This window comes from Dendrobates tinctorius, unplaced genomic scaffold (assembly GCF_039654945.1).
Source record: "Dendrobates tinctorius isolate UK_male_01 unplaced genomic scaffold, ASM3965494v1 ptg000147l, whole genome shotgun sequence".
Classification (NCBI taxonomy): domain Eukaryota; kingdom Metazoa; phylum Chordata; class Amphibia; order Anura; family Dendrobatidae; genus Dendrobates; species Dendrobates tinctorius.
In genome coordinates, this window is record NW_027361814.1 from 18,313,449 (window position 1) to 18,337,779 (window position 24,331).

General features: G+C 43.4%; 1 protein-coding gene across 1 annotated transcript in view; it reads right to left on the reverse strand.

The window, feature by feature from the left end:
• CFAP46 (cilia and flagella associated protein 46) overlaps positions 1 to 24,331 on the reverse strand; it is a 257,741-nt gene that overhangs the window by 22,135 nt on the left and 211,275 nt on the right. Inside the window, exons 51-55 of the mRNA XM_073546509.1 lie at positions 22,784 to 22,948; positions 9,211 to 9,293; positions 5,728 to 5,788; positions 3,368 to 3,403; positions 2,944 to 3,046 (exon numbers count right to left, since the gene is read on the reverse strand). Of these exons, the coding sequence (XP_073402610.1) occupies positions 2,944 to 3,046; positions 3,368 to 3,403; positions 5,728 to 5,788; positions 9,211 to 9,293; positions 22,784 to 22,948 (448 nt within the window). The remainder of the gene's footprint in view (positions 1 to 2,943; positions 3,047 to 3,367; positions 3,404 to 5,727; positions 5,789 to 9,210; positions 9,294 to 22,783; positions 22,949 to 24,331) is intronic.

The window sequence follows — 24,331 nt, forward strand, 5'->3', positions numbered from 1 at the left end:
GGGGTAAAGTATGAGATTCTCCTTGAGAACACATTTATAGAGGGTAACGTATGAGATTCCCCTTGAGAACACATTTATAGGGGGTAACGTATGAGATTCTCCTTGAGAACACATTTATAGGGGGTAACGTATGAGATTCCCCTTGAGAACACATTTATAGAGGGTAACGTATGAGATTCCCCTTGAGAACACATTTATAGAGGGTAACGTATGAGATTCCCCTTGAGAACACATTTATAGGGGGTAACGTATGAGATTCCCCTTGAGAACACATTTATAGGGGGTAACGTATGAGATTCCCCTTGGGAACACATTTATAGAGGGTAACGTATGAGATTCCCCTTGAGAACACATTTATAGGGGGTAACGTATGAGATTCCCCTTGAGAACACATTTATAGGGGGTAACGTATGAGATTCCCCTTGAGAACACATTTATAGAGGGTAACGTATGAGATTCTCCTTGAGAACACATTTATAGAGGGTAACGTATGAGATTCTCCTTGAGAACACATTTATAGGGGGTAACGTATGAGATTCCCCTTGGGAACACATTTATAGAGGGTAACGTATGAGATTCTCCTTGAGATCACATTTATAGGGGGTAACGTATGAGATTCCCCTTGAGAACACATTTATAGGGGGTAACATATGAGATTCTCCTTGAGAACACATTTATAGGGGGTAACGTATGAGATTCTCCTTGAGAACACATTTATAGGGGGTAACGTATGAGATTCTCCTTGAGAACACATTTATAGGGGGTAACGTATGAGATTCTCCTTGAGAACACACTTATAGGGGGTAACGTATGAGATTCTCCTTGAGAACACATTTATAGGGGGTAACGTATGAGATTCTCCTTGAGAACACATTTATAGAGGGTAACGTATGAGATTCCCCTTGAGAACACATTTATAGGGGGTAACGTATGAGATTCTCCTTGAGAACACATTTATAGAGGGTAACGTATGAGATTCTCCTTGAGAACACATTTATAGGGGGTAACGTATGAGATTCCCCTTGAGAACACATTTATAGGGGGTAACGTATGAGATTCCCCTTGAGAACACATTTATAGGGGGTAACGTATGAGATTCTCCTTGAGAACACACTTATAGGGGGTAACTTATGAGATTCTCCTTGAGAACACATTTATAGAGGGTAACGTATGAGATTCTCCTTGAGAACACATTTATAGGGGGTAACGTATGAGATTCTCCTTGAGAACACATTTATAGAGGGTAACGTATGAGATTCTCCTTGAGAACACACTTATAGGGGGTAAAGTATGAGATTCTCCTTGAGAACACATTTATAGAGGGTAACGTATGAGATTCTCCTTGAGAACACATTTATATGGGGTAACGTATGAGATTCTCCTTGAGAACACATTTATAGGGGGTAACGTATGAGATTCCCCTTGGGAACACATTTATATGGGGTAACGTATGAGATTCTCCTTGAGAACACATTTATAGAGGGTAACGTATGAGATTCTCCTTGAGAACACATTTATAGAGGGTAACGTATGAGATTCTCCTTGAGAACACATTTATAGGGGGTAACGTATGAGATTCCCCTTGGGAACACATTTATATGGGGTAACGTATGAGATTCTCCTTGAGAACACATTTATAGAGGGTAACGTATGAGATTCTCCTTGAGAACACATTTATAGGGGGTAACGTATGAGATTCCCCTTGAAAACACATTTATAGGGGGTAACGTATGAGATTCCCCTTGAGAACACATTTATAGAGGGTAACGTATGAGATTCCCCTTGAGAACACATTTATAGAGGGTAACGTATGAGATTCTCCTTGAGAACACATTTATAGGGGGTAACGTATGAGATTCCCCTTGAAAACACATTTATAGGGGGTAACGTATGAGATTCCCCTTGAGAACACATTTATAGAGGGTAACGTATGAGATTCTCCTTGAGAACACATTTATAGGGGGTAACGTATGAGATTCTCCTTGAGAACACACTTATAGGGGGAAACGTATGAGATTCCCCTTGAGAACACATTTATAGAGGGTAACGTATGAGATTCTCCTTGACATCAAATTTATAGGGGGTAACGCATGAGATTCTCCTTGAGAAGACAATTATAGGGGGTAACATATGAGATTCCCCCGAGTTCCTGATTGTTGCATTTTGATTGCACACCCTATTTAAACCTGGCCTTGCTGCCTTCCACCTGCCGTTCCTTCAAATGACACTGCTGCTCCTGGTAAAACGACACCTGGCTTCCTTGACTATGATTCCCGCTTATTCCTTCAAACTACATTGCTGTTCCTGTGTATCAACTCCTTGGCTATTCCAGACTATGCTACCTGCCCGGTGCTGCTCCTAGTGGTTGCAATATCACTACTCCAATCAGGTCAGTCTGTAACATCATAATTCTCTGATGATGTCATTATTAACTAATATAGCAAAAGATTCCATGGTTGGAAAAAAAAATTGTGGCATGCTCCATATGATACAATATTATGAAGGTATTCTATAGCAATGCTCTGTAATGCAACGTTATATGGCAGCACAGAGAGAACGCCGCCATATAGCGTCCATGTGTATAACCTGAAACATAGGTTTCCCGGGTGTAAGCTCGAATGACTGAAGCTGTTTATAGGCTTTCTGTCCGATATGGTACACTGGTTGGTCTGTCCACAATACCCCCAAATTCAGCCAAGCTACTGTAGTTTCTATAAGCTCATTTCTTTTGGAAAATATGAAAGTTAAAATTGAAAAGTTGAAATAAACTCTCCTGTGACTTTTAATGCACCTTTACATTGCAAATTGAGGTGCACAATATCGACTGCACAGATGTCAATAAAACAGTAGCCTAAAAACAATTAAAATCTAACAATAAACCGCATTGACTCTCTTGTATTGACACTAAAAAGCCAATTTTGGAATCTTCAGCTTAGCGCCGACCTGGGCACGTGTGAACTGCCTATAATTCCTTCCCAATTAGCGGCAAATTGCTGGCTGTATTTTACAAGGAGCTCATTCATTCTGTAGACCGGGCTCAGCATTTCTGAAAAGAGACAAAAGGGAATAGAAAATTGAGGTTTTTGAGCTCCTGGATACCAATCTTTTCAGTCTGCATGGTCTAGCAGGTATAAAACAAAATAGGGATCAGGGGGTCTTATGTATTTACCAACATTAGGTGTTAATAAATCCATACGTAAATCAATGCAGAGAAAAGTATAATTTACTGGTCCTTTCAGTGGAAGAGAGAAAGGCATTGTCTATAGAGCTGGCATTACTGCACAAACACACAAAGCATACAGACAAAGAAATATTACTCTGTAATTATACGGTGCATACTGTTAAAATGCTATCATATATCCCTTACCCGGTTCTCTTATGTCATTGTAAGGATCAACGATATCTAATAATTAAAGTTAAAGAAGAATCGTTATAAAGAACAGTACAAAGATACTTTATTCTACAGGCTAAACCTGCCATTTATAAATATCATGTGTCGATGAAGAGTAATCAAGCAAAAAAATAACATGCAGAAATTGAGGACCACAAATCCCGAAAATAAACCAAATAAGTTACTAAAATTAGAATATTATACGAAAAGCCAACAAAGACCTGACAAACATTTAAGACATATGTGATACCATTCACCCCTCCCCAACATCATGGAAACTACCCAAACCCTAACTCAAAAAGATGAATGCTAAAACTCAGGAGAGTAATTCAGATTCTGATAGAGCATCATAGACAATTAACAATGGTCATCTCTCAAGTAAAACAACGATATAAAGGCTGATAAAATATCAATCAAGACAGCTGACAAGTTACAAAACATACAGCAGTGCAATAAATATAATCAACAATATGGCCCTAGGCAGAAAGTGACCAAAAAAAGGCTAAGCAAATGATCTGATGTGTCCTGGTGAACAAATAACCTGGTGCGTCCTTGGGAGAAAAGATCTGGTTTGTATGCTGAGGAACAAACAACCGGTGTGTCCTAAGGTGCAAATGACCTGGTGTAGCCTTGGGGGTAAACATACTGATGTGTCCTGAGGAGCAAGTGACCTGGTGTATATCCTGGGAAGAAAACAACCTGGTGTGTCCTGAGGAGAAAGTGACCTGGTGTACCCTGGGAAGAAAACAACCTGGTGTGTCCTGAGGAGAAAGTGACCTGGTGTACCCTGGGAAGAAAACAACCTGGTGTGTCCTGAGGAGAAAGTGACCTGGTGTACCCTGGGAAGAAAACAACCTGGTATGTCATGAGGAGAGAGTGACCTGGTGTACCCTGGGAAGAAAACAACCTGGTATGTCATGAGGAGAGAGTGACCTGGTGTACCCTGGGAAGAAAACAACCTGGTGTGCCCTGAGGAGCAAGTGACCTGTAGTGTCCTGAGGAGCAAATGATCTAGTATATCCTGTAGAGCAGTGGTATCAGTAATTTCCAAGTTGTTTGCTCCCTGGAATACAGCAGGTCAATTGCGCCCAAAGATACACCTGATTGTTTATTCCCAGGGACACATCAGATAAATTGCTCAACAGAAAGTGTCACATCATTTCTCTCAATGACATACTAGGTCATTTATTCCATAAAGAAAATCAGGTTGTTTGCTCCCCAGGGAACATTAGGTCGATTGCTCCCCAGGACACAACAAGCCATCTACTCCCCATGACTCATCAGGCCGTTTGCTCCTGACGACACATCAAGTTGTTTGCTCCTCACGACACATCAAGTTGTTTGCTCCCCACGACACATCAGGTCTTTTGCTCCCCAGGACACATTATGTCATTTGCACCCCATGACAAATCAAGTTGTCTACTCCCTACGACATATCAAGTTGTTTACTCCCCACAACACATCAAGTTGTTTGCTTCCCATGACACATCAGGTTGTTTGCTCCCCACGACACATCAGGTTGTTTGCTCCCCAGGACACATTAGGTCGTTTGCACTCCATAACACATCAAGTCGTCTACTCCCCATGACATTTCAACTTGTTTGCTTCCCATGACACATCAGGTCATTTGCTCCCCACAACACATCAGGTCACTTGCTCCCCACGACACATCAGGTTGTTTGCTTCCCAGGACCCATCAGGTTATTTACTCCCCACGACACATCAAGTTGTTTGCTCCCCAGAACACATCAGGTTAATTACTCCCCACGACACATCAGGTTGTTTGCTCCCCATCACACATCAGGTCGTTTGCTCCCCAGGACACATCAAGTCATCTACTCCCCATGACTCATCAGGTCGTTTGCTCCTGACGACACATCAAGTTGTTTGTTCCTCACGACACATCGGGTTGTTTGCTCCCCACGACACATCAGGTCGTTTGCACCCCATGACAAATCAAGTCATCTACTCCCCACGACATATCAAGTTGTTGAACTCATATTTATGGGTTAATATATAAGGAATTTCTCATCTCACCCTTTTGTCCATTATGTCGAGGACGGGTTAATACTAAAATGCATGTATTTGTGTTTTAAAATGTTTTTAATTTTTCCGTTTCTTATTAGTATATTTTACAAAAAGACAACAAAGTCAGTTATTTTGTTTATTTTCGGGATGCTTGGTCCTCATTTTTTATGCACATTACTCTTTTTTCTTCAGGGCTGTTATATTAGTGACTGTCTGCTTTGTTTGTTGCCCCTTTGTTAGTTGGTGACAGAAAGTTTGTGACAGGAACTTGAACAGGACGTTGGGAAAAACTTCTTGATAAAGGATACATTTAAAACCATGAGTATCCACTGGCATACAGTTCGCTGGTAGAACACGATTAATGGGCACCTACAAAACATAAGAAAAGATGGGTCACTGTTACTCAACACATGCTTAAAGGGAATCTGTCAGTAGGATCAACCCTCCTAAGAGGTCTATATTGGCGAGGAGGTCAAAGAAAGCTGAAAAAATGAAAACTTGGTATCAATGATCCAATGTCATATCCTCAAGAAATTCACATTTTTCTTATATGCAAGTCAGCTGTTCCATGCTGTGAGAGGAACATAGATCTCACTAAGAATCTGCCTCCAAAGCTAACTTTAAATAAAAGGGAGCGTTACGAGTGTGAGACATGTAATGGCTGCTCTCTTGAGCTCACTGCAGAGCTGTGTGTGACTATAACTGATCTGCAGGTTCCTCTCAGCTTCAGCTTTCATGGGACAATGCTGCAATATTGTTGCAAAACAGCAGAGCTGTGAGAACTGCAGCAAATGTGTTCATAAGGAGACAGAGTTCAGTTTTAGTGTTCTGTGTTAGTTACTTGTCTCACAATTATAATGTCTGCTTTCATTTAAAATAAGATGTGCAAGCAGATTCTGAAGGAGATCTACCTCCAGCCCATAGATCTTAATAGCTCATTTACATAATAAGTAAAACGTGGATTTCTCTAGAATAAGACACCATGTTACAGACATTTAATAAATTCTACAATACTGGAACTGTAATACACGGTGTATGGAAAATCTGTGGCAGATACACACCTGTGCAAATATCCTAAAGGGGGTTTCTCTATCTTCTAAAAAAATATTTAGAATTGAGAGTCCTCAGTGGTTGATAACTTTTAATGGCTAAAGGTACTGTCACACTTAGCGATGTACCAGCGATCCCGACCAGCGATATGACGCGGTCAGGATCCCTGATACATCGCTAAGTGGTAGCTAGTGCGCTGCCACACAGGCAGATCTCACCAGCGACATCGCAGGGGTCGGGGGTCGCTACTTACCTGTCAGGTGAGGCGATCCTGACGTCCTCCCGCCCGCGTCCACGCGTCGCTCGTCGTCAAAGCAGGAAGCCCAGCAGGAAGCTGACGACGAGAAACGGTCCAGGACGTTCTCGCGCGATCAGCGATAACCAGCGGGGGAGCGGTCGGAGGCAAGTATCAGACATAGCGATATCGCTAGCGATATCGCTATAACGTCACAAAAACCAGTGACGTTATAGCGATATTGCTAGCGATATCGCTTAGTGTGACAGGCCCTTAACTCAAAAGATGGTAACACATTGCAAGCTTTCGAGGCCACTCAGGTCTCTTCATCAGGCATTGACTAATACAAAATCTGAAGAGTCACATATTTATATACAACATCGCATTAAAAGGTGTCAACCACTGAGGACTCTCAAATCTAAATCTTTTTCTATCTACTGGCTAACACGGTACAAAGATATACATTTTTCCTCTATCTATCTTCTAAAGATATTATCAATCAGATATTATATTACTGTATTTATTGGACTATAAGGCGCACTTTTTCCCCAAAAAAATTTGGGAGGAAAACAGGGGGTGCGTCTTATAGTACGAACGCAGGCTTACCGGGGGTTGCTGCAGTATGTGTAGCAGCGGAACCGGTGGCGGCAGAGGTGTGGCGATGCTGAGGCTCGGTGACGGCAGTGCAGAGTGCACCTGAGCAGGGTCCCATCCTCAGGATTCTGGCGGCAGAAATGTGGCGATGCCGTGGCCTGGTGTCCATGACGAGCAGAGCCGAGTGCATCACCGGGTTCCTTGCGACCATCTTCCTGAAGCCGTGGGCCGCTGGAGGCGGCGTGTGTGCAGATTGAGATCTCTGCGTCCCTTGGCTACAGGAAAATGGACACTGGAGGCTGCGCGTGCGCAGATTGAGATCTTGTCGATCATTTTCCTGAAGCTGAGGGCCGCCGAGATCTTAATCTGGGCACGTGCGGCCTAAGGAAGATGACTGCCGAGAAACCGGTGATGCACCTGGCTCTGCTCGCCGTGGACACTGGACCACGGCATCGCCACATTTCTGCCGCCGGCATTCTGAGGAAGAGACCCTGCTCCATGCTCTGCCTCACCACCGACACCGGACCCTCAGAATCGCACCCCGGGCTTGCAGCATTGCCCCACTTCTGCCGCCCCTGGCAACCTGAGGAAGGGACCCTGCTCCATGCTCTGCCTCACTGCCGACACTGGACCCGCAGCATCGCACCCCGGGACTGCAGCATTGCCATTCTGCCGCTGCCGGCTTCTTGAGGAAGGGACAATGCCTCCTGTGACACTGCTCTACCACTGCCAGCCCTCAGGTAAGATACCTTAAATTTTGACAAGAAAACGGACCCCCATCTTACAATAATCTTTTATTTTTCACCCCAATATTTGGGGTGCATTTTATGATCCGGTGCGTCTTATAGTCTGAAAAACACAATTTTGGTTCTTGAGGGAAGTCTGATCTTAGGGAAACCACAAAAATAGTGATAGTTTTTCCTTGGCACAACAGCACATTTAACCATGCATGGGAACTATAGCCAGCCCCATTCACTTAGAGCCGTGCTGGTCCCCACTGTCATAATGATACACTAGCTTTGAATCTCCTTTGTTTTCAGGATTAGTGGTGGTCCCTGATGCCAGGTCTCCACTAATTGTGAAGAGATGGCAAGTCTTGCTGAGATTGTACTTTTAAGAAGAGATATAAAGCGTGGACGATAAAAATGTGAATATCCATGATCACATGGATAAGTTGGTGAAAGTGGCCGTGTATCAGAAATATGATTCGAAGAACACTAACTTCTGTGTTCTATGTACATTTTTTTCAAAACTGAGATCATGTAGAAATTGTTGCAGACGTACACTGTTTGCCCTCCAATGTGATTATTTGAGGTCACTTTGCCTCTGCAGCATTAGGACAATGAAAATGTAAAGATCCAGTGATCCAGTCAACTTCAGAGCAGCACTTACAAACTCTAATGGAAGGAGATTGCAAGCACTGTTCCTAGAATACTGTAAATGCAAATGGACTCATCCCAGAGGAAGAGATCAGGGTCTATGATGCCATCTTAGAAATAGCAATCCTGACTAACAGGCCAATATTCAGGCGTTTTCCACTCTGAAGACGCTTTAAACTTTATAATAGAAGTCCATGGGAAGTTTCAATAGACACTTGAGAATCGTTTTGACAGCTGAAAAGACGTTGTGTGCACACTCCCTTAGACATATTAATGTCATAACATGCTGCATTATGTGCAAATATGCCTTGAATGGCATCTACAATACTTTGAACAATTTTCTTTAGGCATTTCTTGACAATATTTCTGATCTGGCTTCCTTTCTACAATCTATTAGATGAAAAATGTTGAACTCTGAACTCTATCAAGCAGGAACAAAGGCCGCAGATTCTCCATCAACCACTTTGGTGTCAGTAGTTAGTGGTCCGCACATCCACTACACCGTACTCATTCATAAAAGGAGGAGCGCTCACAGTTTTTATGTTCTTCCTCTGATCCCCTCTCGGTTTGGATTCTTTTGTTTCGCTCTTCACATCTCTCTTTCCTTCTGCATCTTCTAAAGACGATCAACACAGAGAAAAAGTCAGAAAATAGTTTCTTTAGGTCAACACATCAAGTATAGTTATTAATTGTTAATATCCATAGCAGAAATCACACATACAAAGCCTAAGCAGGCAAATAAAATGATTGATCAGATACTGCTGTGCTTTTATCAAAGAGAAACGCAAAACTATGTACTGTATCTTTACATGATGGCTCCAATCAATACATCTGGTGTAAACCTACCGCGCTGCCAATAAAGATGTACAGCTACAGATACAAAGCAAACTGGTTCCCTATTGTGTAAAAATATTTCATGAAGGACATTTAGAGTGTAGGGATCGACTAATAACAAATATAACTACTTAAAGAAGCGCTGCCACAAAACTTTTTATTATCGGTGTATGTAGTTTAGCGTTAGGCCGGGGTCACACTAGCGATTAAAACGGTCGAATGCAGTGCGATAAAAAATCGCATTGCATTCGAACCCATGTTATTCTATGGGGCAGCTCACATCATGCGATTTTTTATCGCATCCGATCCTCTGACCGAGACAATCGCAGCATGCTGCGATTGTCACCGATTTTCGGATCGGATTCCCCAATGCAAGTCTATGGATGCGATAAAAAAACGCATGGAAAACGCACCACACGTGTGACTTGCGATTAAATCGCAAGACTTCTCCTGGGAAACAGGAAAGAGCATGAGGCATGGCCAGGAAGCTTGGGTATGCAAATTACTCAAGCAGCATAAAAAAAACCCAGGAAGAACGCCTCCACGGAGTCCTCCATCATGTCCACACCGGTGAATGTGGAAATGCTGATAGTTCTGGTCCAGGAGAGGCCAGAACTATGGGACCAGAGAGATCCCCACTATGCTGACCGCAGACGCAGGGAGGCAGCGTGGACAAGAATCTGTGGCCAGATGTTCCCTGGATATGCGGCAAGACCTCGTGAGGAGCGTGACCAAATTAGTAAGTGTAAGAATGTGTTCACATAATCAAATCCCCTAATCTAATCTGCTCAATGTAAGGCCCAATAAGTGATTGCTCAGATATCAGTAATGACTGACTTTGTTTTTTTTTTTTTGTAAGATATTTACAATATCTACATTCCAAATCCCTGACTGGTGGCAGCATGAATCTTTTGCGTGCTAAAATATTGAGTTATGTATCTAATTGTTCTGCCACAAAATGCATTGATGTTCTATTTTTTTGGGGCCGTATCTTAGCCACTATATAACTATTGTTTTTGTAATAAAAACAGCATATATGCTCGCATTAATACCACAGTATTTTTTAAATTTGGTTAGCAAATATGTTGTTTTGAAGGCCCTTTGTAGTAGGCCTCAACCTTTTTTTGTGTTGGGTTGATTGGTGTGGAGTCAACAGGAAGATAAATCATATCATTTGTAAAATGTGTGCCTAAGCATTGGGTACCCCTTGATTCCAAAGCCATATGTGTGTTGTAACTAAATCCTGTGTTTTTGTTAACATTGTAGTGACTGATGTGACAAGGCGTTGGCGCAGCTGCAGGGACACATATAGGAGGGAGAGACAGCTGAGGTCCCGTAGTGGAGCGGCCGGAACCACAAAGAGGAAATACCTCTATTACGACCGCCTACATTTCCTGGCTCCTGTGATGGAGCTGAGACCGTAAGTACATGGTTTAATGTAGTACTCTGTATATTCTGGAAGCCAAATTTACTTGATGTTATTTTTCCCATTGTAGCACCGAGTCAAACCTCACAGAGAGGGAGACGGGTTCCGACTCTGAGGTCCAAAATGATCCTGAGTCGGATGTTGCTGCAGGCTCCGGCCCATCTTCTGGACTTCCCAGAGCAACACCAGCACCACCACCAAGATCACCACCACCACCACCAGAATCAGGTAGCCAGCCAGCACAGCCTGATGACCGGGGCAACAGTAGCAGCCCCACCATGCCACTGGAGACCTCGCCACAGCCTTCTGCCCTACCACGACGAGGCAGGCGCAGGAGAGAAGGAGCAGCTTCGGGAACAAGGATGCAGGTTGACCATGGTGTATTGGACTACTTGTCAACAGCTGCTCATGATGATGGGGAGGAGGCATATGGCCGCAGTCTGGCACAGTATTTGAGGGCAATTCCCCGTGGGTACAGGCTGCGTACGAGAGGGGCTCTCCAAATCGTCTTGGATGCCAGCACACCACCCAATAATCCCCGCAGTGTCTTTCAGTTCCTTGAAAGGTGGCAGCTGTCAGAGGAGAATCAGATTGATAGGCTGGTTGGACTTGATGTGAGTAGTCAACCATCCTTGGAACCTGTTCCTCCTCCTCCTCCTCCACGGGTGGCAACACCTCCGCCTCAGCCTGCACACATCCCCAATGTGGCTCCACAGGTCCAATATATGGGCCAGGGTGCACATGCCCAATATGGCCACTTTAACATACCCAATGTTGGTGGTTGGCCCCAACATGGGTATGTTAGACATGGACATATTGGGGGATATGGGCAATTTGGGCAGCCCTACCAGGACTACCCACAACATTTACAAAATTACCCCTACCAAAACCCACAAATAGATCCTGCCAGGATGCAACAGATGGCACAGCCACCTGCCAGTGCACAGGGGGATAGAGATGTGGGCCAGCAACCAAGGCCAAATCTCCAAACAGGCCCCCCACATTCACCACCCCCAACCTACCATGACTTGTAGGTTTTAATTTTTACCTTGTTGTTAGGTTTGGTCTATTGTCCATGATGTTTTTTGTTTGCCTTGAAATGTTGAATCCTAATGTGCTGATAACATTAGGCCAAAGGCAACTACTATGGTTATTTGTTACCGCAATAACCCAAGAAAACAAGTAATAAACTTGTTTTCATTCACTATGTGTGTCTGTTCATGTACGTACATGTTCTGTAATGTGTTACATAGATATAGTAACAAGTACTATTGAAACAAAAATTTAACGCAAAGGTAAAGGCCAAAATATTTATGAGAACACAACACTAAAAAACCACTACATAGCTAAGGCATCATCTTGCCATGCAGTTGCACCCTGAGGTGTCACAAAATAATTTGTCAACACATCATGGACTTTGAGTCCGGAAATTGGACGACGGGGTGGGTTTACATGTGTCCTAGGCCTAGACACATTAGCAGAGTCCACTTCAGCATCATCATATGAGGGGCAGTCATGTATCCTTGTGAAGTTATGTAGGACAACACAGGCTTTAATAACTTCATTGACATTAGCTTCACTCAGCTGAATTGCCGACTGTAGGACCCTCCATTTGGCGGTAAGAATGCCAAAGGCACATTCCACCAGTCACCGAGCACGTGATAGTCGATAGGTAAATATTCTACGCCGGTGGTCAAGGGTTCGTCGTGGATATGGCCTCATGACATGTCTGCTCAATGGGAATGCCTCATCTGCTACAATAACATAAGACACCGGTTCCAGATTTGAGTTGGGAAGCTGACGTGGTGGTGGTAGGTCAAGCTCATTATTACGCAGCCGCCGACCCATAATGGAAGAATTGAAGACTCTGGAGTCTCCAGTTCTTCCATAGGCCCCAATATCTACAATTATAAACCTGTAGTGAGTGTCAACCAAAGCCAACAATACTACAGAAAAATATTGTTTATAATTATAGAATTGGGACCCTGAGTTCGGCGGCTTACGCACACGGATGTGCTTCCCATCTAGGGCTCCAATACATTGTGGAAACTGGCACGTGTCCGCAAATCCACGGGAGATACGCAACCAGTCAGGCATTTTGGGCTCCGGCATTACCATATGATGGAGTCTGGTCCAGATTTCGGAGCATGTAGACCGTACTATGCCAGAGATTGTTGATTTGCCTATTAAAAATTCTAAATGCAGACCAGCATATGAAAGGCCAGTTGAAAGGAAGCTAAAAAAAAAGGGAAAAAAAACAAGGACATTGCCAAAAAGAAAAAAAAAACCTTTTTCAAACACATTTAAAGTCGAGGAAGTCTAAAGTAGGCATGATGAAGATTACATTACATGCCATGGCTTGGTTACGAAAGCCACAAGCATAAATTTGTTGTTGTTAAATGTTTGGGAAATAAATTAAGATAATAGGGCAATACAAAATATGATTAAAGGTGTGTAAAATAAATATGCAGCTTCACACATCATCAACATATTGGTTTGAGACATACCGTAAGGTGAGGAGTAGATGCTCCTCAGCAGAAATAGCTTTGCGCATCCTCGTGTCCTGAAACGTGATCCCAGGGCGCACAATCTCAAGCAAAATATCAAAGGTCGCAAGGCTCATCCGACAATATTGATAGAACTTCTCCGGATGGCTCCGCAGAGATGTATAGAGACGGTGGAAATGGCCTTTAGATATCCTTCTGAGCAAAAGTGGATGGACCCACATTCGCCTACACCTCCGCGGATCCACAATCACAGGGTATTGCTCCCCAAAACGTCGGGATAAAACCCAATAGAAAAGAACACGCTCAGTGGAGTGGTGTTAAAAGTGAGCCTGTCTGTCATGTTTAGCACAAAGCAGAGCTAACCAAATCCAAGCACTGACTGTATGTCAAAGGTAGCAGCCCCACACCTGTTGGAGAGGCCATAAATATAGGGAGGGATGATTTTTTAAATGAGTTTCAGGCCTAAGAACGGTTATTTGTCAGTTTTGGAATGGTCAGACAAAAAAATCGGCAGACGGATGTAAAACGGATGCTTACATGCGATTAAAATCGCATCAATGAAGAAAAATCGCATCAAAAACGCATCACTGGTTAAGATACCTTTGTGCGATTTCGTACCGTTAAAATGGGACCGATTTTTTAATGGTTGTGTGTGACTCCAGCCTTAGTGTGGTAATATACTCACCGATCACAGTCTTCTCCAGTTTCCAGCGCTGCTCCAGTCCACTTCTCACTCATATGATGGTGTCACGATCAGGGGGTGTGACCTTTGGCCGCACACGGCTATCACAGGCACAGGGGGGCGTATCTTAGTTATCCCATCGCTGGCACCATGTGATAAAAAACAGCAAGCTAGTCTTGCCCTAACAACTTACCGCAGGGGGGTTTATTTTAGTTATCCCACCACTGCCACAATATGTTACAAGCTGTCGGGATTTATGGATATCCCACTTTCCAGTTCCACTTTGGAACTTGCAGCTCTCCGGCGCCCCCCTTACCCTCAGGTCAGTCAGGGTACTACACCTAGGATAATTAGTCGCCGGACGGGCTACTTGTTGTGCACTGGCTATTAGGCCGCTGCAGTGAGGGAATTATAAATGCTTTGGCCGCAGCCACACAATCAGCTTATAAAACCCGCTCAGTCACTGCCAGCGCTACCCACCTAGCCAGAACACACTTCGCTGGCACCAGCTTCAGATTTCTCTTATTAATATTTAAAATTAATAGAGGGATTCGAAGCTAACCCAAATTAGTAGCATAATTAGCTTATAGGCACGTGAATTTGTCTCAGAGCAAGGAGACAGAACTAATAAATGTTATGGTTTATTCCCAAAAGATGGGCAGTGTTTACAGAAGATAAAAACGTTTTACGATATGAGACAATAACAGTTTGTACAATGCAACTACAAATAAAAGGGATTTAAATTAAACATATTGCTTAGATCATTTCAGGCAGAATCATGCGGGGAGGAGGAGCCAAACGTCACCATTCATTTGAGATCTTATTGCCACGGCATCCCAGGCTACAACGAGGGAGGGGTAGGGGAAAATACCTTATACCTTTGGGCTTGTGACATCAATAAAGGGGCTGGCTTGTGACAGTCCTCCTGGGTTCTGAAAACTTATAATCATCTTATCTGGGCTTGAGAACCTAGCAGAATATCGGCAGAACCATCATTCATCTTATATTGAAATTAGCTTTGTAATGACATCAAACACTAGCTGTCTATTCTGCTCTGTTCAGGAGAAATCCATTTCTCTGGTTCTGTTGGTGCTAGTATTTACCAAGAAACACTGTACTGAAGCCCGATCAGAGCACGTCCCAATATGTCATTTTCATATTTCTATTATAATCTGGCGGCGTTCTATGACCAAGTGATTGGATTCTCATTATTGTCTATGAGAGTAGCTTAGCACATTTTGGAGACAAAGAGGCCCCGTGCTGTGAGGCGGGAAGCCAGTCCCTGGTAATTCAGGTTAGACTGAATGTGTGTGTGCAGGCTGAGGGGGGGAGCTCACACTGGAGTCTCACATTACAGACTGGCAGAGGGAGAATACAAAGCTGCAATGTGTGACAAGGGGAAAAGAACAGGGGGGTCACTTATCTCTGGGCAGCTATGCATCTTTCTAGAAAGTCTAGAGAATGGAAGATTCTGGAATGTTCCGGAGAAATCATACATGATATTTTACATTATCGTTGCAGATGGCAAATCTGTCTCACCGGATCACACAGGGCTGTATGTGTGAGCTGGAAGAATATGGAGCCAAGTTCTGACGCAACACAGACTTACATTGTAAAAGTCAATTCCGAGTGTGATCCGACGAGTCGAAATTGCCATCATATGAGTGAGAAGAGGACTGGAGCACCGCTAGAAACTGGAGAAGATGGAGATGGTTGAGTACATTACCACATTTCAGGGGCGGACACACCACATGTGCAACCGATGCGGCTGCATCGGGGCCCAGAAGCTCCGGGGGCCCCTGCAGGGCAGCTAATAATGAGGGCAATTTGGCCTGTTTATCCTGCCCAGAGGCTCTGGGGGGGCTCTGGCTAGATTGAACTCATGTACGGTGGGCAGGGAGAGATTCCTGCAGCTCCGTTGCCTACAAGAGAAAATGGCAGCGGAGCAGCAGCGATCCGCCTGCCACCTGCCTCAGACAGCAGTCAGCGGCACGGCTGGATGAAATCATCATTCAGAGCCACTGCCAAGGATGTACCAGAGACAGGAAGCTGCCGGAGGCGGTGATGCTGCGGGAGAGCGTGCGGAGAGGTAAGAGGTGCTGTGTGTGTGTAACGTGCAGAGAGGTGAATGATGCTGTGTGTCTCTGTGTATGTGTAGAAGAGGAGAATGATGGGGGTGATTGTGGAGAAGGCAATGATGGGGGAAAACACAATGATGGAGGTAGTGAAAGAACAATGATCGGGTGGTGTAAAGGGCAATAATGGGGGTGGTGGGGGAGGAGGAAATGATGGAGATGGTGAAATGGGCAATGATGGTGGTAGTGGGGGAGAAGGCAATGATGGAGGTGGTGGAAAAGACATTGATGTTTGTGGTTGAAAGGGCAATAATGTGGTAGGGAGGAGGAAATGATGGAGGTGGTGGAATGGGCAATGATGGGGTGGTGGGGGAAAAGACAATGATGGTGGGGGGAAAGGGCGATGATGGGGATGGTGGGGGAGAAAGCAATGGTAGTGGTAGTGGAAAGGATAATGATGGGGATGGTGGGGAAGGAGGCAATGATGAAGGTGTTGGTGGAAAGGGCAATGATGGGGGTGGTGAGGGAGAAAGCAATGATGGAGGTGGTGGAATGGGCAATGATGGGGGTGGTGGAAAGGGCAATAATGGGGGTGGTGGGGGAGGAGCAAATGATGGAGGTGGTGGAATGGACAATGATGGGGTAGTGGGGAGGAAAGCAATGATGGAGGTGGTGGAATTGGCAATGATGGGGTGGTGGCGAAAAAGCAATGATGGTGGTGGTGGAAAGGACAATGATAGTTGTGGTGGAAAGAGTAATAATGGGGGTGGTGGGGGAGAAGGAAATTACAGAGGGGGTGGTGGGGGAATAGGCAATGACGGTGGTAAGTGGAAAAGACAATGATGGTGGAAAGAGCAATGATGGGCTGATAGGGGAGAAGGCAATGATGGAGGTGGTGGAATGGGCAATGATGGGTTGGTGGGGGAGAAAGCAATGATAGAAGAGGTGGAAAGGGCAATGATGGGGGTGCTGGGGGAGAAGGCAATGATGGGGAAGGGGAGAGGACAATAATGGGATGCAGTGGGAGGAGGGCAATGAGGAGTGTGGGGAATTAGGAAGGGAGGAAGGGGGGTTTGTAATGGTTTAGGAACAGGGAGAGGTGGAGGAAGATGTTATTATTGCTTAATATGTTTAACACAGTCCCTTAGTATATAGTGTACTCACTTATTATACATAGCACAGTGCCTTAGTATATAGTGTACTCACTTATTATGTATAGCACCATCCCTCAGTGTAGTCACTTTTTATGTATAGCACAGTCCCTTAGTATATAGTGTACTCACTTATTATGTATAACACCATCCTTACTTACATAGTTTCCTCTTTTGTTAAGTATAACACGTCCCTTATTACATACTATCCTCTCTAGTTATATATAGTGCCGTCCCTTATTATATAGCTTCCTCTGCTGTTATGTACAGTGCTGTCGCTTACATAGTGTATTCTTGTCATTTTTGTTATTCACAGAGCCCTTTTTTATTACATAGTCTGCTCTTTTGTTAGATATAAAATGACTGCTGATGGATGCCGGTGACCAGACTACCAGTCCATTGTCTCCTCCATTAGAAAAGAAGCTTTCCTATGCTCCAACAACCATCACTGCATTATATATCTAACAAGAAAGGATGGTATGTAATAAAAAACTGGGCTCTATATAATCCAATATGTAAGGGACAGTGCTTTACATAGCAAGAGAGGGCACTGTATAACGGACGGCAATATACATAATAAGGGCTCTGGCAGCTCTGGCAAAAATTAAGAGACCACTGCAAAATTTTCAGTTTGTCTGATTTTTCTCTTTATAGGTATATTTTTGAGTAAAATGTAAATTGCTCTTTTATTCTATAAACTATTGACAACATATCTTCGAATTTCCAAGCACTAAATTTTGCATTCATTTTCAGAAAATGAGAAATGGTCAAAAGAACAAAAAAATGCAGTGCTTGCAGACCTCAAATAATGCTAAGAAAACAAGTTCATAATCATTTAGAAACAACAATAATAACGTTTTGACTCAGGAAGAGTTTAGAAATCAATATTTTGTGGAATAACCATGATTTTTAATCACAGCTTCCATGCGCCTTGGCATGCTTTCCACCAGTCTTTCACACTGCTTTTGGGTGACCTTATGCCACCCCTGGTACAAAAATGTAAACAGTTCTTCTTTGGCTTGTGACTATCCATCTTCCTCTTGATTACATTCCAGAGGTTTTCAATGGGGTTCAGGTCAGGAGATTGGGCTGGCCATGACAGGGATTTGATGTGGTGGTCCTTCATCCACACCTTGATTGACCTAGCTATGTGGCATGGCGCATTGTCCTGCTAGAAAAACCAGTCCTCAGAGTTGGGGAACATTGTCTGAGCAGAAGGAATCAAATGTTTTTCCAGGATAACCTTGTATGTGGCTTAATTCATACGTCCTTCGCAAAGATAAATCTGCCCAATTCCAGCCTTGCTGAAGCATCCCCAGATCATCACCAATCCTCCACCAAATTTCACAGTGGGTGCAAGACACTGTGGCTTGTACGCCTCTCCAGGTCTCCGTCTAACCATCAGACGACCAGGTGTTTGGCAAAGTTGAAAATTAGACTCATCAGCGAAGATTACCTTACTCCAGTCCTCTATGGTCCAATCCTTATGGTCTTTGGAAAACTTCAGCCTGGCTCTCCTTTGCTTCTCAATGATGAAAGACTTTTTTCTAGCTTTACATGACTTGAGCGCTGCCTCTAGGAGCCTGTTACGAACTGTTCTTGCCATGCACTTCACCCCAGCTGCCATTTGCCATTCCTTTTGTAGGTTACTTGATGTCATCCTGCGGTTGCTGAGTGACATTCAAATAAGAAGACAACGGTCATCCCGGTCAGTGGAGAGTCATTTTCGCCCTCTGCCGGTCTGTAGCTTTGCTATCCCCAATGTCTGCTGCTTAACCTTGTTGTAATGGACTGCCGTCTTAGAAATTTTAAGTATGGAGGCAACATGACGCTCACTATATCCCTCTGATAGTAAAGCCAGAATTGAGCCATTCTTTTCCTCATTCAAGACTTTTTTCAACTCCTTTGGCATGGATAAAGTTATATTTTCATTCCTATTACTTTTGGGTTATTTCTAGCACTTGTTTTTCCATCCAGCTTGACCTATTGCAAGAGGATTGTAAACCCCACAGCAGGGTTTTTTATACTTTCCTTTGTTAAATAAGATTTGGTTCAGGTGGTCACCTAATCAGAAGCACATTAAGAAGAATGAGGTGTACTCTGCTTGGAATTCAACTGACACTGGGATGGAATGACTGTCAGACATGTAGAGAAGCTGATTTTGATAGACCACTGCACAGTTTTCTTAATTTTTAACAGAGCTGTATATACATGTATGTGTCTGTGGCTATATATATATATATCTATATACACAAACAGGCAATAAAAAGTTTCATGCATGCGCTGCTTCAATGAGAAATTGTTGTTAATCCTAATACATTTTCTCTAGCCCATCAGGATTACACTGTGGAGATCTAGTGCCATCCCAGACATTTTGTCTTTTGGATTGCAAAGGGTGAAATCAGCTGTAATACCAGCAATGTAAGTTAACATATACACAAACACTCTGCAATGATTGAATACACAAACTCCACTACATGAGGTGCTTAGGTAACATTTTTTTTAACAAAAAATGAATAAGCCATGTACCAACAACATCATTGGATGGCCACTAACTCTTTTGACTCCTTCTCCATTGATTCACTAGGTCTCAAATGAACGGGGAAACAAGGAAACAAGGCTTTGCTCATCCTTTGGCCTCACTAAGTGGTCCTCTGAGGCCACCCACCCAGACAGACATAAATTAGAACCTATCTTCACTCCCCTCTGCCCCCTATCTAACCTCACTACCTCACCTTTCCCTCTATCTGAACACCATCTACTTATATTCTCTTCACTCTCCTCTCCGCCTACCCCCCAAGTCTAACACCTAGCTCATCATTGCAGAAACCTCACACACCTACTCATTCACACACTCTCCAACTCTATGATACCGCCTGTCCTCCATATTTTCTACAATGCTACATAAGCTATTACTCAGTCGCCCCTCTCGTGCACGGCAGAGTGTGACGAATTAGACAGCCCTGGCACACCAACCTCACTTAAAAACATCGGCGAGTGTCCAGACTTGCAGAGCGGCGCTGGAAAAAAAACACATTCACTCGAAGACTTCACCACCTTCAAAGAAGCAACTTTCACATACAAGTCGGCCCTCACCTCTGCTAAACAGGTCTTTTTCACAACGCTCGTATCCTCTTTATCCAACAACCCCAAATAGCTATTAAACACTTTTAACTCACTCCTCCGCCCAGCACTGCCCCCTCCGACCTCCCTCATCTCTGCCGAAGACTTTGCTGTACACTTCCATAACAAGATCGACCAAATTAGGCACGTCTTTACTGCTCAACCACTAAAACCCTATGTATACCAGACCACTGCCCTCTTCCACACCATCACTGAAGGAGAGCTTACTCATCTCCTCTCCAAATCACAACTCACCACCTGTGCACTTGACCACATCCCATCTCCTCCGCAACCTCACCACCACACATATCAGAGCGCTAACCCATCTCTTTAACTTATCACTAACTTCTGGTACCTTCCTTTCAGTTTTCAAATATTCACCAGACCTCTACATCCAGCTATCAACCTATATCACTGCTTCCATTCTACTCCAAACTACTTGAAAAGCACGACCACCTCATACTTTCCTCTCACCTCTCATCTAACCTACTCTTTGACAAACTTCAATCTGTGTTCCACCCTCACCATTACATCGAAATTGCCCTAACCAAAATGACCAGCGACTTACTTACTCTCATAGCTGACAGACATTTCTGTATAGTCCTCCTTCTTTATCTGTCCTTAGCCTTACCCTCTACTGGATCTCCTCAGACAAAACTGAGCTCATCATCTTTTCTCTAACTGACCTACCTTCTTTACCTGATTTATCTATTACAATAAATTATATCACACTTTCCCCTGTACCTGAAGTCTGCTGCCTTGGAGTAACCCTTGACTCAGCCATGTCCTTCAAACCACACATCCAAGCTCTCGCCACCTGATGCGTCCTCCAACTCAAAAATATTTCCAGAATCCATCCTTTCCTCAACCTTCAAACTACCAAAAAATTAGTGCATGCCCTCATCATATCACACCTCAACTACTGCAATATCCTCCTCTGTGGCCTCCCTGCTAACATCTGTCTTTATCTCTGCTGCTTGACCAATCCACCTGTCTTCTCGATTCTCCCCTTTGCAAATCCCCTCATTAGCTCCTAATTTCCCAACATATCCAGTTCAAACTACTGACATTGACCTACAAAGCCATCCATAATCTGTCTCCTCCGTATATCTCTGAACTAATCTCCGAATAGCTTTCAAAAAGTAAAGGGTTCTCCCAACTCCTTCATACTCATACGTTCCTCACCCAATTGCCTCCATAACTTCTCCCAATGCTCTGGAATTCTGTGCCCCAACACATTCAGAACTTTTGGACACAAGTTGAAAACTCATCTCTTCAAGAACTCTTACAGTCTGCAATAACCAATCTCATCACCACCCAAGCTGCTGCAATCTCCTTACCCTACCGTCTCCTTCCCCATTACCCTGTAGTCCCGCAAGGGCAGAGTCCTCTTGTTTCTGTACCAGTTTGTCATTAAGTTTCTTGACTGTAATTTATGTAACGCACCATGGAATCAATGGTGCTCTAAAAAATAAATAATAATAATAATAATTGTACTATGCATTTCCATTCAGTGGTTGCTTTGACACATAGACTGACAACACTGCTGCGACATCACCATTTCAGTGTTACCTGTCAACACACAGACTGACAACACTGCTGCGACATCACCATTTCAGTGTTACCTGTCAACACACAGACTGACAACACTGCTGCGACATCACCATTTCAGTGTTACCTGTCAACACACAGACTGACAACACTGCTGCGACATCACCATTTCAGTGTTACCTGTCAACATACAGACTGACAACACTGCTGTGACATCACCATTCCATTGTTACCTGTCGACACAGACTGACAACACTGCTGTGACATCACCATTTCAGTGTTACCTGTCAACATACAGACTGACAACACTGCTGTGACATCACCATTTCAATGTTACCTGTCGACACATAGACTGACAATACTACTGTGACATCACCATTTCAGTGTTACCTGTCAACACAGACTGACAACACTGCTGTGACATCACCATTTCAGTGTTACCTGTCGACACAGACTGACAACACTGCTGTGACATCACCATTTCATTGTTACCTGTCGACACATAGACTGACAATACTACTGTGACATCACCATTTCAATGTTACCTGTCGACAAAGAGACCAACAATACTGCTGCAACCTCACCATTTCAATGTTACCTGTCTACACATAGACTGACAACACTGCTGCAACCTCACCATTTCAATGTTACCTGTCGACACATAGATTGACAACACTGCTGCAACCTCACCATTTCAATGTTACTTGTCGACACATAGACCGACAACACAGCTAGTACATCGCAATTTCATTGTTACCTGTGTGATCTCTATGAATCCTATTGTACAATAATTGAAGTGAAAAGTCTCTTGACACAGAGTTGATCCCATCATCCATGAAAACGCCTAGAGACTCTAATGGGAACTGCTGAAGTGATTTATCAGCCAGCAAAATAATGCAATCTCCGGCGTCCACTGATGCACCTACAAGAATTGAAAGAACTGTATTATAGTGGAAAAATGAGAATCTCAGCAGGTTCTTACGATAGGCCACGGAATAGAAAGGAGATTTTTTCCTGTAATGATCCCTGAAAAAACTAATTTATATAGAATAAGAAAGAGGTCCGAAACTATAGTCAATCCGAAGCCATGAAATATATTGAGATTGATTTTATGATTTGCTTTTAGTATATTGCAACATGGAAACAAATAATATGAAATTATGCACACTAAATCCGATAGGTAAAGTGAAGAATGTAATACATAGTACAGCATCATTAAAGGGGTTGTCCAGGCTTGGGGCACTTTATGTGACTGCATACGTGTGAATCCTGACAACGTGCACCACGCGTGCTGTCAGGATTCTCCGTTGCTGGGAGCAGGCGGTCATGTGACCACAAGCATGCGATTTGCATATTTCGGCCATGTTTTGGGAATAAATACCTCTCAAATAGTGACTTTTTGATTTGCAACAAAATCATCAACAACTTCAACCAACAAAATTTGTGCCTTTTTTTTCCCAAGTTTATCAATGTGTCTTATCCAGATAAAGTTTTTGAACTGATTCATAAAACGCAACTTTTTTTGAGAAGTCAAAAAACTTGGCGCAACTCTACTCCAGTCCTCCCTCCTTCCCCGTATTAATTTTATGAAAGTTGCTTATTTTGGTGAATTTCTTACATTTTTTGCTCAAAAACAGTCACACACACAAAAATAAACAGAAAGAACAGCAAATTTGGGCTTTACGCAAATTCATGGATCAGGTGCTCCATTTTTATGAATCCGGCTCAAAAAATTCACACAAAAAAAAAATCACAAGTCGAAAAAGAAGAGGGACAAAAAAAGTAGGTGACAACCCCTTTAAGTGGTGACCGACAACAGATTTCTGTGGTCTGTTACGTATGGATGCAGAAGTGTCGGTGGCACTACACTATTTGCACAGCGTGGACGTCTTAATGTACATTACCAGCCACTCTACATAAATACCGTAGTCGTGCCAAACTACCACCACAGCACAATCTGTCTCCATTTTCCATCTCTTTCTCGCCGCTCTCCTTCATAGGGAGGCAGGTAGGAATATAATTAAACCAATATTAATTAAAGCCGTTAGATCTAATTGACTGTAATTAGATCCAATTAGGTTAAGTAGGTCCGCTCCTTTTCCGTTTTCATTTCTTCGGTATGAAGTTTCTCTCCATCATTGTGATGAAAGATCTGATGGGGATTTTTATGAGGTTATTTAATGTCGTTTAAGGCTGTAAATTACAGTTAATTGAATTTAACTAGGCCACGTAGATTTGCAGGGGTAAGTAAATATTTTTATGGGCTGCTAAATTTTTCGAGCAGCATTAAATGTTCTAGAACAAA